Source organism: Perca flavescens, chromosome 6 (assembly GCF_004354835.1).
Source record: "Perca flavescens isolate YP-PL-M2 chromosome 6, PFLA_1.0, whole genome shotgun sequence".
In the NCBI taxonomy this organism is placed as follows: Eukaryota; Metazoa; Chordata; class Actinopteri; order Perciformes; family Percidae; genus Perca; species Perca flavescens.
This window is the reverse complement of record NC_041336.1, coordinates 13,515,729-13,529,848: the sequence shown is the minus strand read 5'-3', so window position 1 is coordinate 13,529,848 and position 14,120 is coordinate 13,515,729. Positions and strand designations below refer to the sequence as shown.

General features: G+C 38.5%; 1 protein-coding gene across 4 annotated transcripts in view; it reads right to left on the bottom strand.

Annotated features, from left to right (window-relative positions):
• LOC114556871 (mannosyl-oligosaccharide 1,2-alpha-mannosidase IA) overlaps positions 1–14,120 on the bottom strand; it is a 218,198-nt gene that overhangs the window by 55,465 nt on the left and 148,613 nt on the right. For all 4 annotated transcript variants that reach the window (XM_028579966.1, XM_028579964.1, XM_028579965.1 and 1 more), the window contains one exon: positions 12,696–12,776. In XM_028579966.1, the coding sequence (XP_028435767.1) occupies positions 12,696–12,776 (81 nt within the window). The remainder of the gene's footprint in view (positions 1–12,695; positions 12,777–14,120) is intronic.

The following is a 14,120-nucleotide window of genomic DNA, read 5'->3' as shown; positions in this document are numbered from 1 at the left end:
ACGCAGGTGTGTGTTCAGGCTTATTTATTTACTTACTGTACTTATTTATTTTCCCAGACTCCAGTGTTATAGCTAGTGTAATGCCAAAATTACAGTATGAACTGCCAGGCTTTGTGTAAATGGATTCCATTATTTTGCAAAGCAGAAAATTCCTTAAATAGCAAACACTTGCAAAAGTCAAGCCTAATAGTATTTAAAGAAACGTGAGTGGATATGACATGTGCGCGAGTTGCAATTAAAAGGAAATGCCGGATCCTGCCAGTTCATAAAGCCTGTGAGGTGCTGAGATACGTCAAAAATTGAGATGTGTGAAGTGAAATTATGATATTTAATTAAGGTTTTGACACCATAATTAGGGAACACATATTGCATCAACAGCTAGATCACATAATGTACCTTGTACTTCAACCTGTACTGATCTTTCAGCTGGTTTAGTTCAGTTGCAACCAGCTCTGACCTGCTAAAACAAGACTACAGTACAACCATGTTAGCTGCTTTATGAAGCTAAAGTCAGTATGCTAACATGCTCACAATGACAATGCTTCTATGCTGATGATTAGCAGGTATAAGGTTTTCCATTTTCACCATCTTAGTTTAGTGTGTAAGCATTTGCTAATTTGCTAAAGTACAGCTAAGGCTGATGGGAACGCTGTTCATTTGGCAGTATTGGACACATTCAAATGAATTGACCTGATGATGGCAGTAGTGGAAAAGTCAGGAGCTCACCAATGTTAGTACAATTTATCCTGTAGGGCTCTTGAATGTCTGAAACTAATTTCATGGCAATCCATCAAATAGTTGCCATCCACAGAGCCATGTTGCTAGCATGGTTAACTGTAGAAACAATCACAGTCACCATCCCTATTCTTGTAATATTTAAAGCAAAGCTACTGTATATTTTAGATTGTAGCATTACAAACTCATTATACTCACACATTCCTTTAAATTGCAGGAAGCACTACCCTTCTTCTACGTACATACAGACATCCTCAGCATCGTCTACCCAATATATCATCTCCATCTACAATTTTCCCTACCTGCACTGGCTAAATCATATACTGTAGCTCCCATTTCAAATAGACTTCATTTTCCCATTTTTCTTTGCCTCTCAGCGCGGCTTATGCAAGAGGCAGCCCGGTGTTATGGGGGATGGGGTGTCAGAAAAGGCACTGTACCTTTCAACTAACAGGAGAGCATACCCGTCTCTCGCTAAATGATGGCTGTAAAGCGATCCTCTCCTTGCACAGTCTGATGAATATCACTGACCGCTGGATCACTGAGGCTCAGATTTATTCAATTGGCTCCACGTATACAGTAACTGACTTTACTGTGGCAAAAAATAAATCACTTGGCATAAATTTATCTCCACTACAACCTAACCCCTTCCACTGGGACACACGGTCACAGCAGGGAGAATGATATAATTTCTCTGTTGCTGTCTGCTGCAGTGGCTGATGGGACAGAGAGGAGTTGTTTCAGACTGATAGAGAGGGATTTCATTGGCTGCTTAAGCTCAAACACAGAGAAAGTTAACCACAATCAGACTTGTACAGTATGGATGCTGAAATGGATTCATGTGCAACAGAAAAATGATTTTGAAGAATGTTTTTATAGAAGAAGACACCAGAGCATGCCAGAACTGAAAACACTTTCAAAAACCTGCTGCAGTAGTCAGAGACAAAATTGAGGTGGGAAATAATGTGAGAAACCCTTAAATTAAACAATGCAGTGTAGCGTTTTAACTTGGACAAGGCTACAAATCTGCAAGAATGGGCCAAAATCTGAAAAAACAGTCCCACCAAGCTGATAAAAGATGAAAAAAAATGTAGATATAACCAGGTGCTTCTGCAAACATTTTATCACATTATGTTTCTGAATCAGTGGCACACACATAGTACAAAGCACACAGGCAATGTTGCATAGTACAGGTGCATATGGCCTGGCAGCTGACATTTGGGTAATAATGTGGCCAGGGGCGAATGGTGCAACTGCAGCGCAGTTGGAAATTAGGTCAGAGTAGGATGAAACATTACCAGAAGGTGTGGCAGGGCCTAGCATCAGTCATGACCAAGCAAATCTGTTCCTATAAAAGCAAAGTGCTTTGTGTCACAACACTCCAATGTCCCTGAGTGGGACGTGCACAATCACCATTAAATACCATTAATTCAATTAGCTTCAAGAAGATATTTGACATTGTTCTGGATACTAAGTGAAATCTTTAGTAGTGACTCCAAACCACCCGCAGAAAGAGCTGTAAAAATTCCAAATTTTGCTGTCCAATTAATTACCTCAGAAATAATTGTGATTAACAATATAATTGTCTCTTTCAGTCGAATTTAAAAATATTTATTTTTCAAACTAATTCAAGTTTTGAATGAATTCCAGGATACGTCTGTTGGTTATACCACTGTTATGTGACACAGATAATGTAGTAACACAGGTACACAGCCTATGAAGTAAATCACGCCTCTTTATTAACATAAAACATTGTTGTATGTATTATTGTAACATGTATCCTCATCAATAAAAAACAAAGCACTGATCATTAACAACAAAAAAAGATTAAATTAAATTAGTAGTACAAAAAATAGTCATCACTGCTTCTGTACTTAACGTTTCTTTCAAACTTTATCCCCCCTTTGTCATTTTTGTTGCTATGAATGTGTATATGAACAATTTGACATATCCAAAGAAAAGCAACATTTAACAGTCATACAGCTTAGGACCTTAGGTAAAGTTAGCAATTAATTGCGGTTAAATAAAGAAACCGTGATTATGTAAACATATTGCAATTAGACAATTATGTAATAATTGCTACAGGCCTAGCCGCAGGGTCAGTTGGCTATGAGACAAGGTGATATCCATGTTAAATATCCATACAGTATAGGAGGTAGCACCTCAGCAATATTTTGTGTAAATCATGGTGCATTAAATCCCAACAACACAAGATGTGCATGTAATGAGGAAGTTATCTCCAAGTCAAACTGGCCAACATGTCCTCAACAACACACTATCTATAAAAAGTGGATAAATAATACATGATTGTGCGATAGCAGGTGGGCAGCACCTGAAACAAATCCTAGGGATCCTTAACAGCAAACCAGCACTGCAGTCTCACTGTGCCTCTCCTTCCACTTCAGTGTAGTCATGTTTACAGTTTTTAGCAAGTCACAAAACAGCAAGAAAAAAAGCTTTGGTGTGCACAAGAATGCAACTTCAATGGCACATGGGCCCTGCAATACGCTATAATAAAGATGCAGCCCAGGGGGTTGAATATTTATTCGTAATTTCAATACGAATTACAATTTAAAAATGTTTAAAACGTGTTTCATTTTAATATAATATAAACTATATAAATTATAAAACGTAAAAAAAAAAATTGCAAAACACATTTTGAATTCAGCTGCATCACTGCAAATAATGTCAGGGGAGTTGAATGAGAGACGCAGAGAGAATAAGAGACAAAAACAGACGTGCAGGCTCATGCACAGAGACAGATACTTTTCATATTATTCCTGCGTATCAGGTGATGATTGAGTCTGGGGATATGACGGTATGAAAATTTACATTACATTACATGTCATTTAGCTGACGCTTTTATCCAAAGCGACTTACAATTGCTATATCTATCAGAGGTCGCACGCCTATGGAGCAACTAGGGGTTAAGTGTCTTGCTCAGGGACACATTGGTTGATGTATCGCAGTGGGAATCGAACCCGGGTCTCCTACACCAAAGGCACGTGTCATATCCACTGCGCCATCACCAATTTAACCTCATGGTTATAGTGATCAAAATGATCACGGTTTTTGGTATTATCGCGGTATTTTTAAAAGTGTGTTCAATATGTTCAGAAAGCACTGATAGGCCTACACAAGCTGAAATAGTTTCAAAAACTGTAACAGTGTTTATTATATTACAAAAATATAGGCAATAGGCTTGTAAAAACTATTGAAAACTGGCTACTGGAACAGTGGCCCGCTGTAGGGTGTCCGTAGGGTAAGAACTTGAACCAGAGATGTCTGACTTTGAGATCCAGGAAGATTTATTTATATATTTATTTATAACTTGAACATTAAGTTAACTATGAAGTTGTATTTGACGTTACATGTGAAGTTGGATGGGGTTCTGAAATATAAGCAAATAATAATGCACATTAATAAGCATCTGACTTACTATGAACATTATTTACCCAAAACTAAATGTTATAGCCGCCAGCATATAACAAGAAACAATACTAAGAATTACATTCATTTCTCTGTAATAATTAACATAAATGTAACATACTGCTCAGTAACACTAACTGAGAATAAGCCACATCTATTACAGCACACATATCCATAACTGAGCAAACAGTGTAATACACCTTTAGTAGCTAAGCACGTGGCTCCACAGCGCTATCTATTTACTGGCGATTGCATGTTTCTAGCAAATAGCCCTAACACAACCTGAAAATAAACACATGGCTGCACAAATGATATTAAACAATCTGCACATCTATCAGCTATGCAATAAGAAACACAACTTTCCAAACACACACTTTCCAAACAAATGTCACGTCGTAACACAGGAAAAAACTACACATCATAACAGAACACTCATTGAAATATGAATAAACGTAGCTTAAACGTTTACACAGATAACGAGGCAGTAAAACCCATGACAGTTTAGCAAGCTACAGAATAGTTTAAACTTAAATTCTGTCAAGTCCAAAAACGGGAAAGGAATGATAAAGAAAAAAGTCTGTTTACAGCCGCTGTTCTGTCCCCCAGGGCCTTTTTTACAAGGCAGATAAATGTCCTGAGCGTTGTCCTCTCCTCCTCACGCCATGATTCCAACTTCAAGAAATGCACTGTAGGCTACGCAGTGCGCCCGCACGGCAACTTCAAGAGACTCGGATGAAGCTGGGAACACGCGATTTCCACACTGTGGTAATCCACCGTGATAATAATATTTTTAAATGAAAACGGTAATTGTTATCTTCAACATTTTTACCGTGGTTTACCGTTACAACGGTAATCGTTACATCCCTAATTGAATCTAAAGTTATACTGATCGACATTAGCTGCGTTATGAATATCAATTTGCTCCACACAGTCTTCTCAAGCACTCAAGTAAAGGTCAAGTTATTCAGTCTAAGAACAAACTTTGTTCCTCCGTTAATGGATGCAGCACACACTGCAAACTAACATGACAACTGAGTTTCCCTCGGCACTTAACGATGTGACTTAATGATGCTGTGACAGAAAGAAAAACATCCAAATAGAGACAGACAAAGAAACTTCATCTCTGAGAGGAATTTACAATTTACTGGATTTTTCTCTATGTGACGCGTGTGATATTCATATTGTCTGTGTGTGAGCACTCGCCTTTGTTATGATCCAAAATTAAACCATATTTGGAGACAGAACTGGGTCACCCAAATTAGAGGGAAAACAACATGGAATGGTGCAAAACACTATACCCCTCACCCACCACATCAACTCAAAAGAAAAATCTAAAATTATGGTACTTGTATGATGCCACCAGATTAAAAAAAAAAAAAAAAAAAAAAAAAAAAAAAAAGAGATCTACAGGCTATAGACAAATATTAAAGTTTATGAACTTAAGTAGAGAAAAGAAAAAAAAAACTGGATTGTCACAGTAATTTAGTCTTCAGCTCTCGTGCTCCAAAGTAGAAAAGGTTAGATTCGTGACCCGTGCCTTTTCTTCAAACATTCACAAACAGTTTGTCCCTCCTCCCAGAGACGTGTAAAAGAAGATGGATTGAAGACCGCCAACCGCTTATCAGCATGAATGTGATTGACCCAGAATAGAAATAAGCAAGTAACAAGATGAGAACATTGTTTATTTCTGAGAACCAGAGCTGCATTGCAATTCTCAGAAAACACTATGCCTTAACATGAGTAGCTGTGTGAAGTTTATTTTTAGAATGAGTGCTTTGACCTTTATTTGTTGGCTTGATTAGATTTCAGAAAGTAAAATGAGGTTCATAACGTGGCTGCTACCAATGATATATAATTAATATACCTCTCTCTCTCCAGTATCTCTTTCTGTAGCTCCTTTGTTTTCCTCTTTTCTCCCTCTCCTTCATGCTATCACTATCACCCCCCCACACACACACACACACACATCTCCCTCACTGACTTTGCATTTTTCTTTCCTCTCCTTCCTTTGTCTTTGCATGCGCTCCCTCTCCGCCTATTTGCCTCTCTACTCTCTTCTCCTGACTCTCCTCCCCATCTGTCTCTTCTTCTTCTCTGCTTCTGTGCATCTTTCATGGGCAGAAACAGTCCGTCACACATGGGAGAGGACCAATTACCGGGGGAGCGTAAGTGCCCTTCCACAATAAAAGGGACATTTTTCAACATATTTCTCCAATTCCACTTAATTTCCCAAGGCAACGTTGTTCTTTTGACCACAAAAATGCAAATATAAAATTAACAATTCCTTTAGCTCAGATTGTTGTGGAGCTTTTTTTGTTTTCAGCTGTTTGCTTTAACAGGTTAATGAAGCCTGTGTACATACTATATAACTGTTATCCTACAGTAAATGACGCAGCAACAGACTAACTCTTGGGAGTCTCAGACTGTTTATATGTATAAATAAAACATGTGCACCCACATGTCTGTTATATACAGAGGGACTGACAGCTGTCTATCATCACCTGCTCAAAGATCCTACTTCTCTAAACAACAGACGAAGTGCAGTTAAAAACTCCATGAGATGGGAGTAGAGAAAAGTATATTCAAAAAGGTGCCTGGCTGATGGATTGTCACTGGCCAAACAACCAGCAGTCAGTACCTGGCATCTCTAAAAAGACCAATCACCATCTTTTGACAAAAAAGATGATGTCTTTCCTGTCTTACCTTCCTCTTCCACAGCTATTTGAGGTTTAGAGACTCGCAAAAGGACACTTGGGGGATCAAACCATCAATCCTGTAAATAACTGACAACTCGCTCCACCTGCTGAGCCACAGCTGCCCCGTATTACTTAACTTGTTGACTAAATAACTATTTCACGGCCATGCTTCATGCTGGTAGTTGACATACTTGTACAATACGATGATCCGAAACCTGGGGAGTTCGACAAAAAGTTATTTCTTTATAAAGAACAAGCAGAATGGATTGGGGAGGTGGTGCAGCTAGTGCAGGCACACCAGCATGTACATGTGAAGTCTCTTTTCCCAAATACAGTTGCATAGTTTAACGGTACAACAATATTCATGCAAGAAACTCTATATTAATAGATTTAAAAAAAGTCATCATTCTTGTCAATAGATCGGTTAACCGCCTTCACTACTTTGAAAGTTCAATATCGAAAGATTCCATTAGCTCACCTACGCACCCCAACAGCTAAAAAAGCATAATCATGAAAACTGAGGAAAAAAAATCCCAGAGGAGATTAATCATATTAAACATAGATAACCATGCTTGAAAGTCCAAACAATGAAACATGCTTTTTTTGGGGGAAAAGAGGCCCTGACCCCAAATATCCCTACAAAAAAAGTATGTATGTCTTACAAATACAGTCACTAAAGGCTAAAGGATTTCTCTGCACCCTCTTTTAGTAGGACTACAAAGCCAAGCTGTTAAGAGCAACCAGCAGAATGTATTACTGTTCATCTTTAAACTTTTTGCTCGTCTTTAACCAGAACGTTTTCACATTATTGACAAAATGAAGTCAATGAACCTTTTATGGATGATGTCGTTTTACATCCTTAACAGTTGAAATCAAATGTAAAATCTAATGAAAAAAAAGAAGTGATTTTGTTGAGAAATAGTTGTCTTTTAACGGTCCAAAAGATCAGTCCTAAAGTGATTTCTTTGTCTGTTATAAATCTTCCAACCTCTGTATCTCTAAAAAAAAAAAAAAGCCATGGATTGTCATACTAATTATATTGCATGAGTGAATAGCACAGTATTAAAGGAGATAAATAAGTTTTCTTTGAACACTTTGTCCCCCTCCCTAGGAATACTACTTATGGCATCTTACTTTTCCCCCCACATCTTTTATACTCTCTAACTCTGTCTCTAGTCCTCCCCTCCTCGCTGTATAATCTTCTCATACACACATTTACTGATGAGCATGTGAACACACTTCTCTCTTCCTAACCTCTCTTAATGCCCCTCTCTCTCCTTCTCCTCTTTCCTCTTGCTGATGAGCATATGAACACACGTCTTTCTTCTCCTCTGCCGGCTGCTGCCTCCCTCTCTCCATGCTGCTTCAGCTCAGCCCACGGGCAATTTTCACACAAGTCTGATTGAATTCACCACCCTTCCCTTTTTACCCTTCACTGTTCTCTGTTCTTGCTAAGGGAAGGGGATGACACAACAAGGTCTCACCACCACACGCTTACAGTATATGCATATAAATGGACAGTGACGAATGAAACACACTCCAACGCACACACAGGACTGCACGTAGGCATGCAGTCAAGACATTGAGGTCGAGTTGATACTGTACAAGCACGCATGTTCTTATACGGAGGTGAAGAGAGGGGCTCATAGAATATGCACAAGCACCTGAAAAGACACGAATGCTATTGCATATGTATGTATGATAAACACGCAGGAGCATAATTACAGTACAGGCCAAAAGTTTGGACACACCTTCTCATTCAATGTGTTTCTTCATTTTCATGACTATTTACATTGTAGATTCTCACTGAAGGCATCAAAACTATGAATGAACACATATGGAATTATGTACTTAACAAAAAAGTGGGAAATAACTGAAAACATGTCTTATATTTTAGATTCCTCAAAGTAGCCACCCTTTGCTTTTTTGATAACTCTGCAAACCCTTGGTGTTCTCTCAATGAGCTTCATGAGGTAGTCACCTGAAATGGTTTTCACTTCACAGGTGTGCCTTGTCAGGGTTAATTAGTGGAATTTGTTCCCTTATTAATAAAAAAGCAAAGGGTGGCTACATTGAAGAATCTAAATATAATAATATAATATATATATAATATAAGACATGTTTTCAGTTATTTCACACTTTTTTGTTAAGTACATAATTTCATATGTGTTCATTCATAGTTTTGATTCCTTCAGTGAGAATCTACAATGTAAATATTCATGAAAATAAAAACGAAAAGCATTGAATGAGAAAGTGTGTCCAAACTTTTGGCCTGTACTGTATATGGACATAAGGAGATATTTGAGGAAAAAACGTAGTATATATAAACTGTTTTGTAATTAGCAACAACTTAAAAGCATCAACATGAAATTAATTGACAGGGATTTTATTGCTCCATTGATCGTTTAAGTTATTTATGAAGCAAAAACATCCACTGGTTCCAGCTTATCATGTGAGGATTCACTTCCATTCTCTTTCTTTCTTTCTTTGCTCTTATATTATTCTGCATTGGATATCTAGGGGCTGCAAGCTAAACACACTTCCAATGAAGGTTGAAGACAGCACTGGAAGTCTTTACAAGACGCAATTGTGAAACGTGAAAACGGTGTTGAAAAACAATTGGCGGTGGGAGGAGAAAATCTGTATTTCTGTAAGTACTTTTGTGTTAGTGAACTTAGACAAGCAAATTTGTTCCTCTGTCAGAGTATAACTGGCCTCCACACAAGAGGATAGGTTAGCAGACAGTTATGAGACCGGAGTCAAATGTATATGTCTTTTACATAAACTGTGTGAAATACAAGCTAAAGAGCTTGCTAACTGTCAGTTCGCCCAGGAGAGCTATTGTAACATGACTAGCGCCAGCCTGTTCCCAGCTGGCTAGTCTTTTAGCAGTTGTTAGCAACTGCTCACTGCCTGAAAGCATCTTTAAACTGCAACTGCTTTATAACTGTGCCAGAAATGGTTGCTACTAGCAAAAGAAAGTTTAACTGAAACCAAACTGCTGGCGGCAGAATAGTCACGTTGGGGTCTGGGAAATTTGAATTAGCATAAATTAATTTTTTACTTTTGTATGACTTTTTATAGACTAAACAATTAAACAATCAAAAACCAAACAGAAATCAATAATGCACCCGTAAGGTATCAACAAATGGCCATTTAGGTTTGGTTAATCACAGACGGACACACACATCTAACACCTGCAGTTCTATAATGGCCACTTCCGTGAGAGCCATTTGGCCTGGCCCGGAGCGGCAAAAGGAGCAACGGCCAGACCTGATTGAACAAGACGTTAAACCTGGGGAATGCTTCCATAAAGACTAACCATGATCCTTCTAGGGCCCCAAGAAAACACACATATATATAGAGTACACACACAGTCAAAACAACAGGAGGTTATTAATGGCAAGGTGTTCCAGTTCTGCTCCAAGCACTTCACCAGTAAACTGCATCCCGCAAGGAGCCATAATCAGCACCCGCTCCTCAGCAATCATTTACAGCGGCAACAGCTGCCCAATGTCCTCTGGTCAAACTGGATCCACAATCTCGTAATAGTCTCCCACACTGTATCCCGGTTGATTTAAGTCTCTGCAGCAGTGACAGACCTTCAATCTGTTGGTTTTATCATTCCGATAGAGCAGCAGACCCAGAGGAAAATATCCTAATGGGGGAGGGGGATCAGGTAGCTATAAATCCCGCTCTCAGGGACCCTTCACAGCAAGCACACAAGTGAGTCTTGTGATGGATAACTGCGCCAGGGTAAAGGGTATTGATACGTCCGTCAGGAAACTGAGTCGGTGTGCTCCATCTCATGAGAAAGATGGTGTACGGTAAACGGTAAGAAAGTCCAAATGCAAAGAAAAGGACAGCAGTCACCTGAGCTTAAACTTAGTGAGCAACAAAGATGGATGGAAACACTAACAAGAAAAACTAAAAATGTCTTTGGTGAGGCGAGAGGAAGAAATTAAGAGCAAAAAAAGAAGGTGATTAAAGTTGCTCTCACCCGTTCGATTCTTTGGCTCAATCAAATTCTGGTATGAATTTAAATGCTAAACTACTAAAAACCCATCTTGTAATTGTGAACTGTTAAGAAGGCTATCTCCCAATCTAGCAATGTATTAAACAGAGGCGTGTTGAGCTTGTGTCCACTTCTGTGTACTTTCGCTGTTCCCCAATAAAGCGTGAGTGAAATGTAGCAACCACACAACTATACAAGTAATATTACAGTCCAAAAAGCATATTTTTAATCCTCTTTCTACCTATTTGTCACTATTTATGACAAAGTCCAGCTCCAGTCAAAAAAAGATGCTAACACGAATGTTCAAAATGGCAAGATAAGAGCAAATGGATAATACACTCTTTGCACACTCTCACATTCATATTAGAAAATGTCATTATCGATGCCATATAAAGAGATTTCCATGGACCAGTGAATAAAACCGAAGAACAATTTCTGCATGGCATTAATGGCACGCAAATGTGGAATGATGGATTCAACAATATATTCTGCTCCAGCAATGTATTCATATTTCACTCATCCAGCAGTGGTGGACAATTTAATGCAGCTCTCCCCTCAACTCGCTCGGCCTGCAAATCAATGTCCATTAAACCGACTGGAGTGTTCATATGTCACTGGATCCTCTCTCCATTAATTCTGCTTCTGCACAGATTTCAGCCTCTTCGACTGTGCCGTTGAAAACAGTACAACTGCAGTGTATGGTGAGCATACACTCCAGGAGGCTGCTACAGGCGGATGTTCATTACGGTGACACGTTGACCTCCAGTGACTTCACAATGCACTGATAATGAACTGGACCATTTGTGCTGTGTGGTTGTGGCAGGCAATTTTCAAACCTGTATTTATCCAGCCAAGGTTTCCAGGGTATTCATACTTCTTTTTCTGGCAAGGCCACGCTTCACGCTAATAAAGTTTCACAGCTTCACACCTGGTAGCTGTCCATGGTCACCATATGCCTTTACACTGGGCAGCGGAGCAGCTTTACAGGAGCCAGTGTGGCTTCTTCAAGGACCAACGATGGTAGTTCAAACAGAGAAAACGTAATTCTCATTCATTTAGCCTCCCAAATGATTTAACAAAATGGCCTTCCGATTCTTGGTTTCCTTTCCTGTGCCTCCGAGTATCATCGCTTTAATACTTTCAGAGTGGGAACAATAATGCAATGAGAGCAGATTTTAAGCAATGTGTACTTTTGGCTGATTATTTCCAGCATTTTCAGTTTAAATTTATTTTTAAAGAAATCTTTTTAGCTTTCATAAGATTAAGTTTTTGTTTTCTCAACAACTGGAAGAATTGTGATGCCTTTAGCAGAGCACATAACAGAATTTAGCTCTGCAAGGTTGAGGTTACTTAAATTGTTATTCTAGCTAGAAATATAAAATCAGCTTGAAACTGGCTAAAGAAAAACTGTGAAATTCCATTGAAACTGCATAAGATGCTAAAATCAAAATATATATCATATATTACATACCCAGCAACTTATGTGCTTGTCAAAACAGGGTCTCGTTTACTGTCCAAATTCAACTTTTAATATATAATAAAGACAAAAAAAGACAAAAAGGTTTCCAGCAATGAACCCTATGTATTCTGTAAAGCAAGCAACATTGTTTTGGTTGAAAACCCCACGACATGAGAATGCTTATGTGAAACTGTACAAGATCATTTTATGCGGACACTGTGCGTAACACAATACGATACGCACACATGCAGTCACACTTAGAGGACGCATCTTCATCATTCAAAGTGCTGGGCTGTTTGGAGATAAAGAAAGAAGCAGATCTCACCAGAGTAGAGCAATAACAGACATCTATTAATCTTACCTCCTCTCCTGTCAGGTAGTATGCCGACAGCAACCCTCCAACGTAACGGATGTTTACCTCAAAGAGTGATGCTTCACCGTTCTGTTGAACCAAGAGAGAGAGATCAAATTGTCAAATGTCATATTCAGCCAAGGCCTCAGTCAGTGGTAAAGCAGCACAGTGGAGTTTATGGAAAATAATAATGCAGTGTAGTCATCTTAAACAGTTGTGATTATTATGGGTGTGGGTTATTTAGAGTAAATGCATTTAATAACTAAGATAGCTGGTAGATTAATTGCCCTTAAGAGACCCATTGGGCAGTCCAGATGTGTAGATAAATACTGTATTTTACATCACACAATGTAAGCTGTGAAGTCTCTATGAATCATGGATATGATACTGTAAAATATTTTTAACACGATTCATTGTAGAGACCACAGAGACAAATCTGGTGCACAGTTCTTAGATGTATAGGAGTAACAATAGGCATCAAATCTTTCAGACTTATTTCACAAGAACCAGAGGAGCCAAGTGATAGATTACATCTTTGATTAAACCTGTGGAGTGAACAGAAAAAAACACATTTCTTCTAAGAAAAGCCTCCACATGGTGTTATTCTGGTTAAGGAGCAGGCGGCTATTTTTCAGGCAGTGGATTTTACACAAGTCTGCTGATGTTGCATGACAGCTTTTGCACTAGCATACCATGTGTGTTGTAAAAACTGGTGTTAGTAATAGAAAGTAATGTCACAATACCAAACACATAATGCATAGTTTAACTGACAAAGAACCTTATCAGACTTCTCAACAGATTTTTACTTGACAAATTATTGAAACAACAACTTTTTCCAGACATTTCCTATTCTACGGTTATTGTCATATACTGTATGCTTTCGTTATTTAAAGGATACAGTTGGCAATACCCCAATATTTGTCTTATTTTCAACAGATACCATTGCAGGACCAAAACAAACAATGTGTTAGTTGGTCTCTCAATACTTTCCAACTTCCAGAGCCCATTTGTTCCTAGATGTAAGATAAGATAAGATAGGCCTTTATTATCTCCATTTGGAGAAATTTGTCTTGGGGAGTCGAGAGAACAGAAAAAGGCCATACATCGCACATAAACAGACAATAAACATACAGTAAACATGCATAAAACATTATCTCATCCAATGAGTTCAATGGACATTTGATAAACCTTACACACAGTACATACAAAAGCGTTTCACCATGTGTATTACTGTCATTTAAAAATAAAAAAAAAGGCAAAATTATTTTCTTTAACAGCTGGACACTGTAGTTTTCAGCCAACATTACTCAAACAGAAGTTAATAGTGCAATTGTCAGGGACTTTAGTTTTTACAGCAGCATGACGGTGTATGTGCGATCGATTTAAAATAAACTACAGTGTCCATGTTCATGGTAATGAAGGAACACATCATGG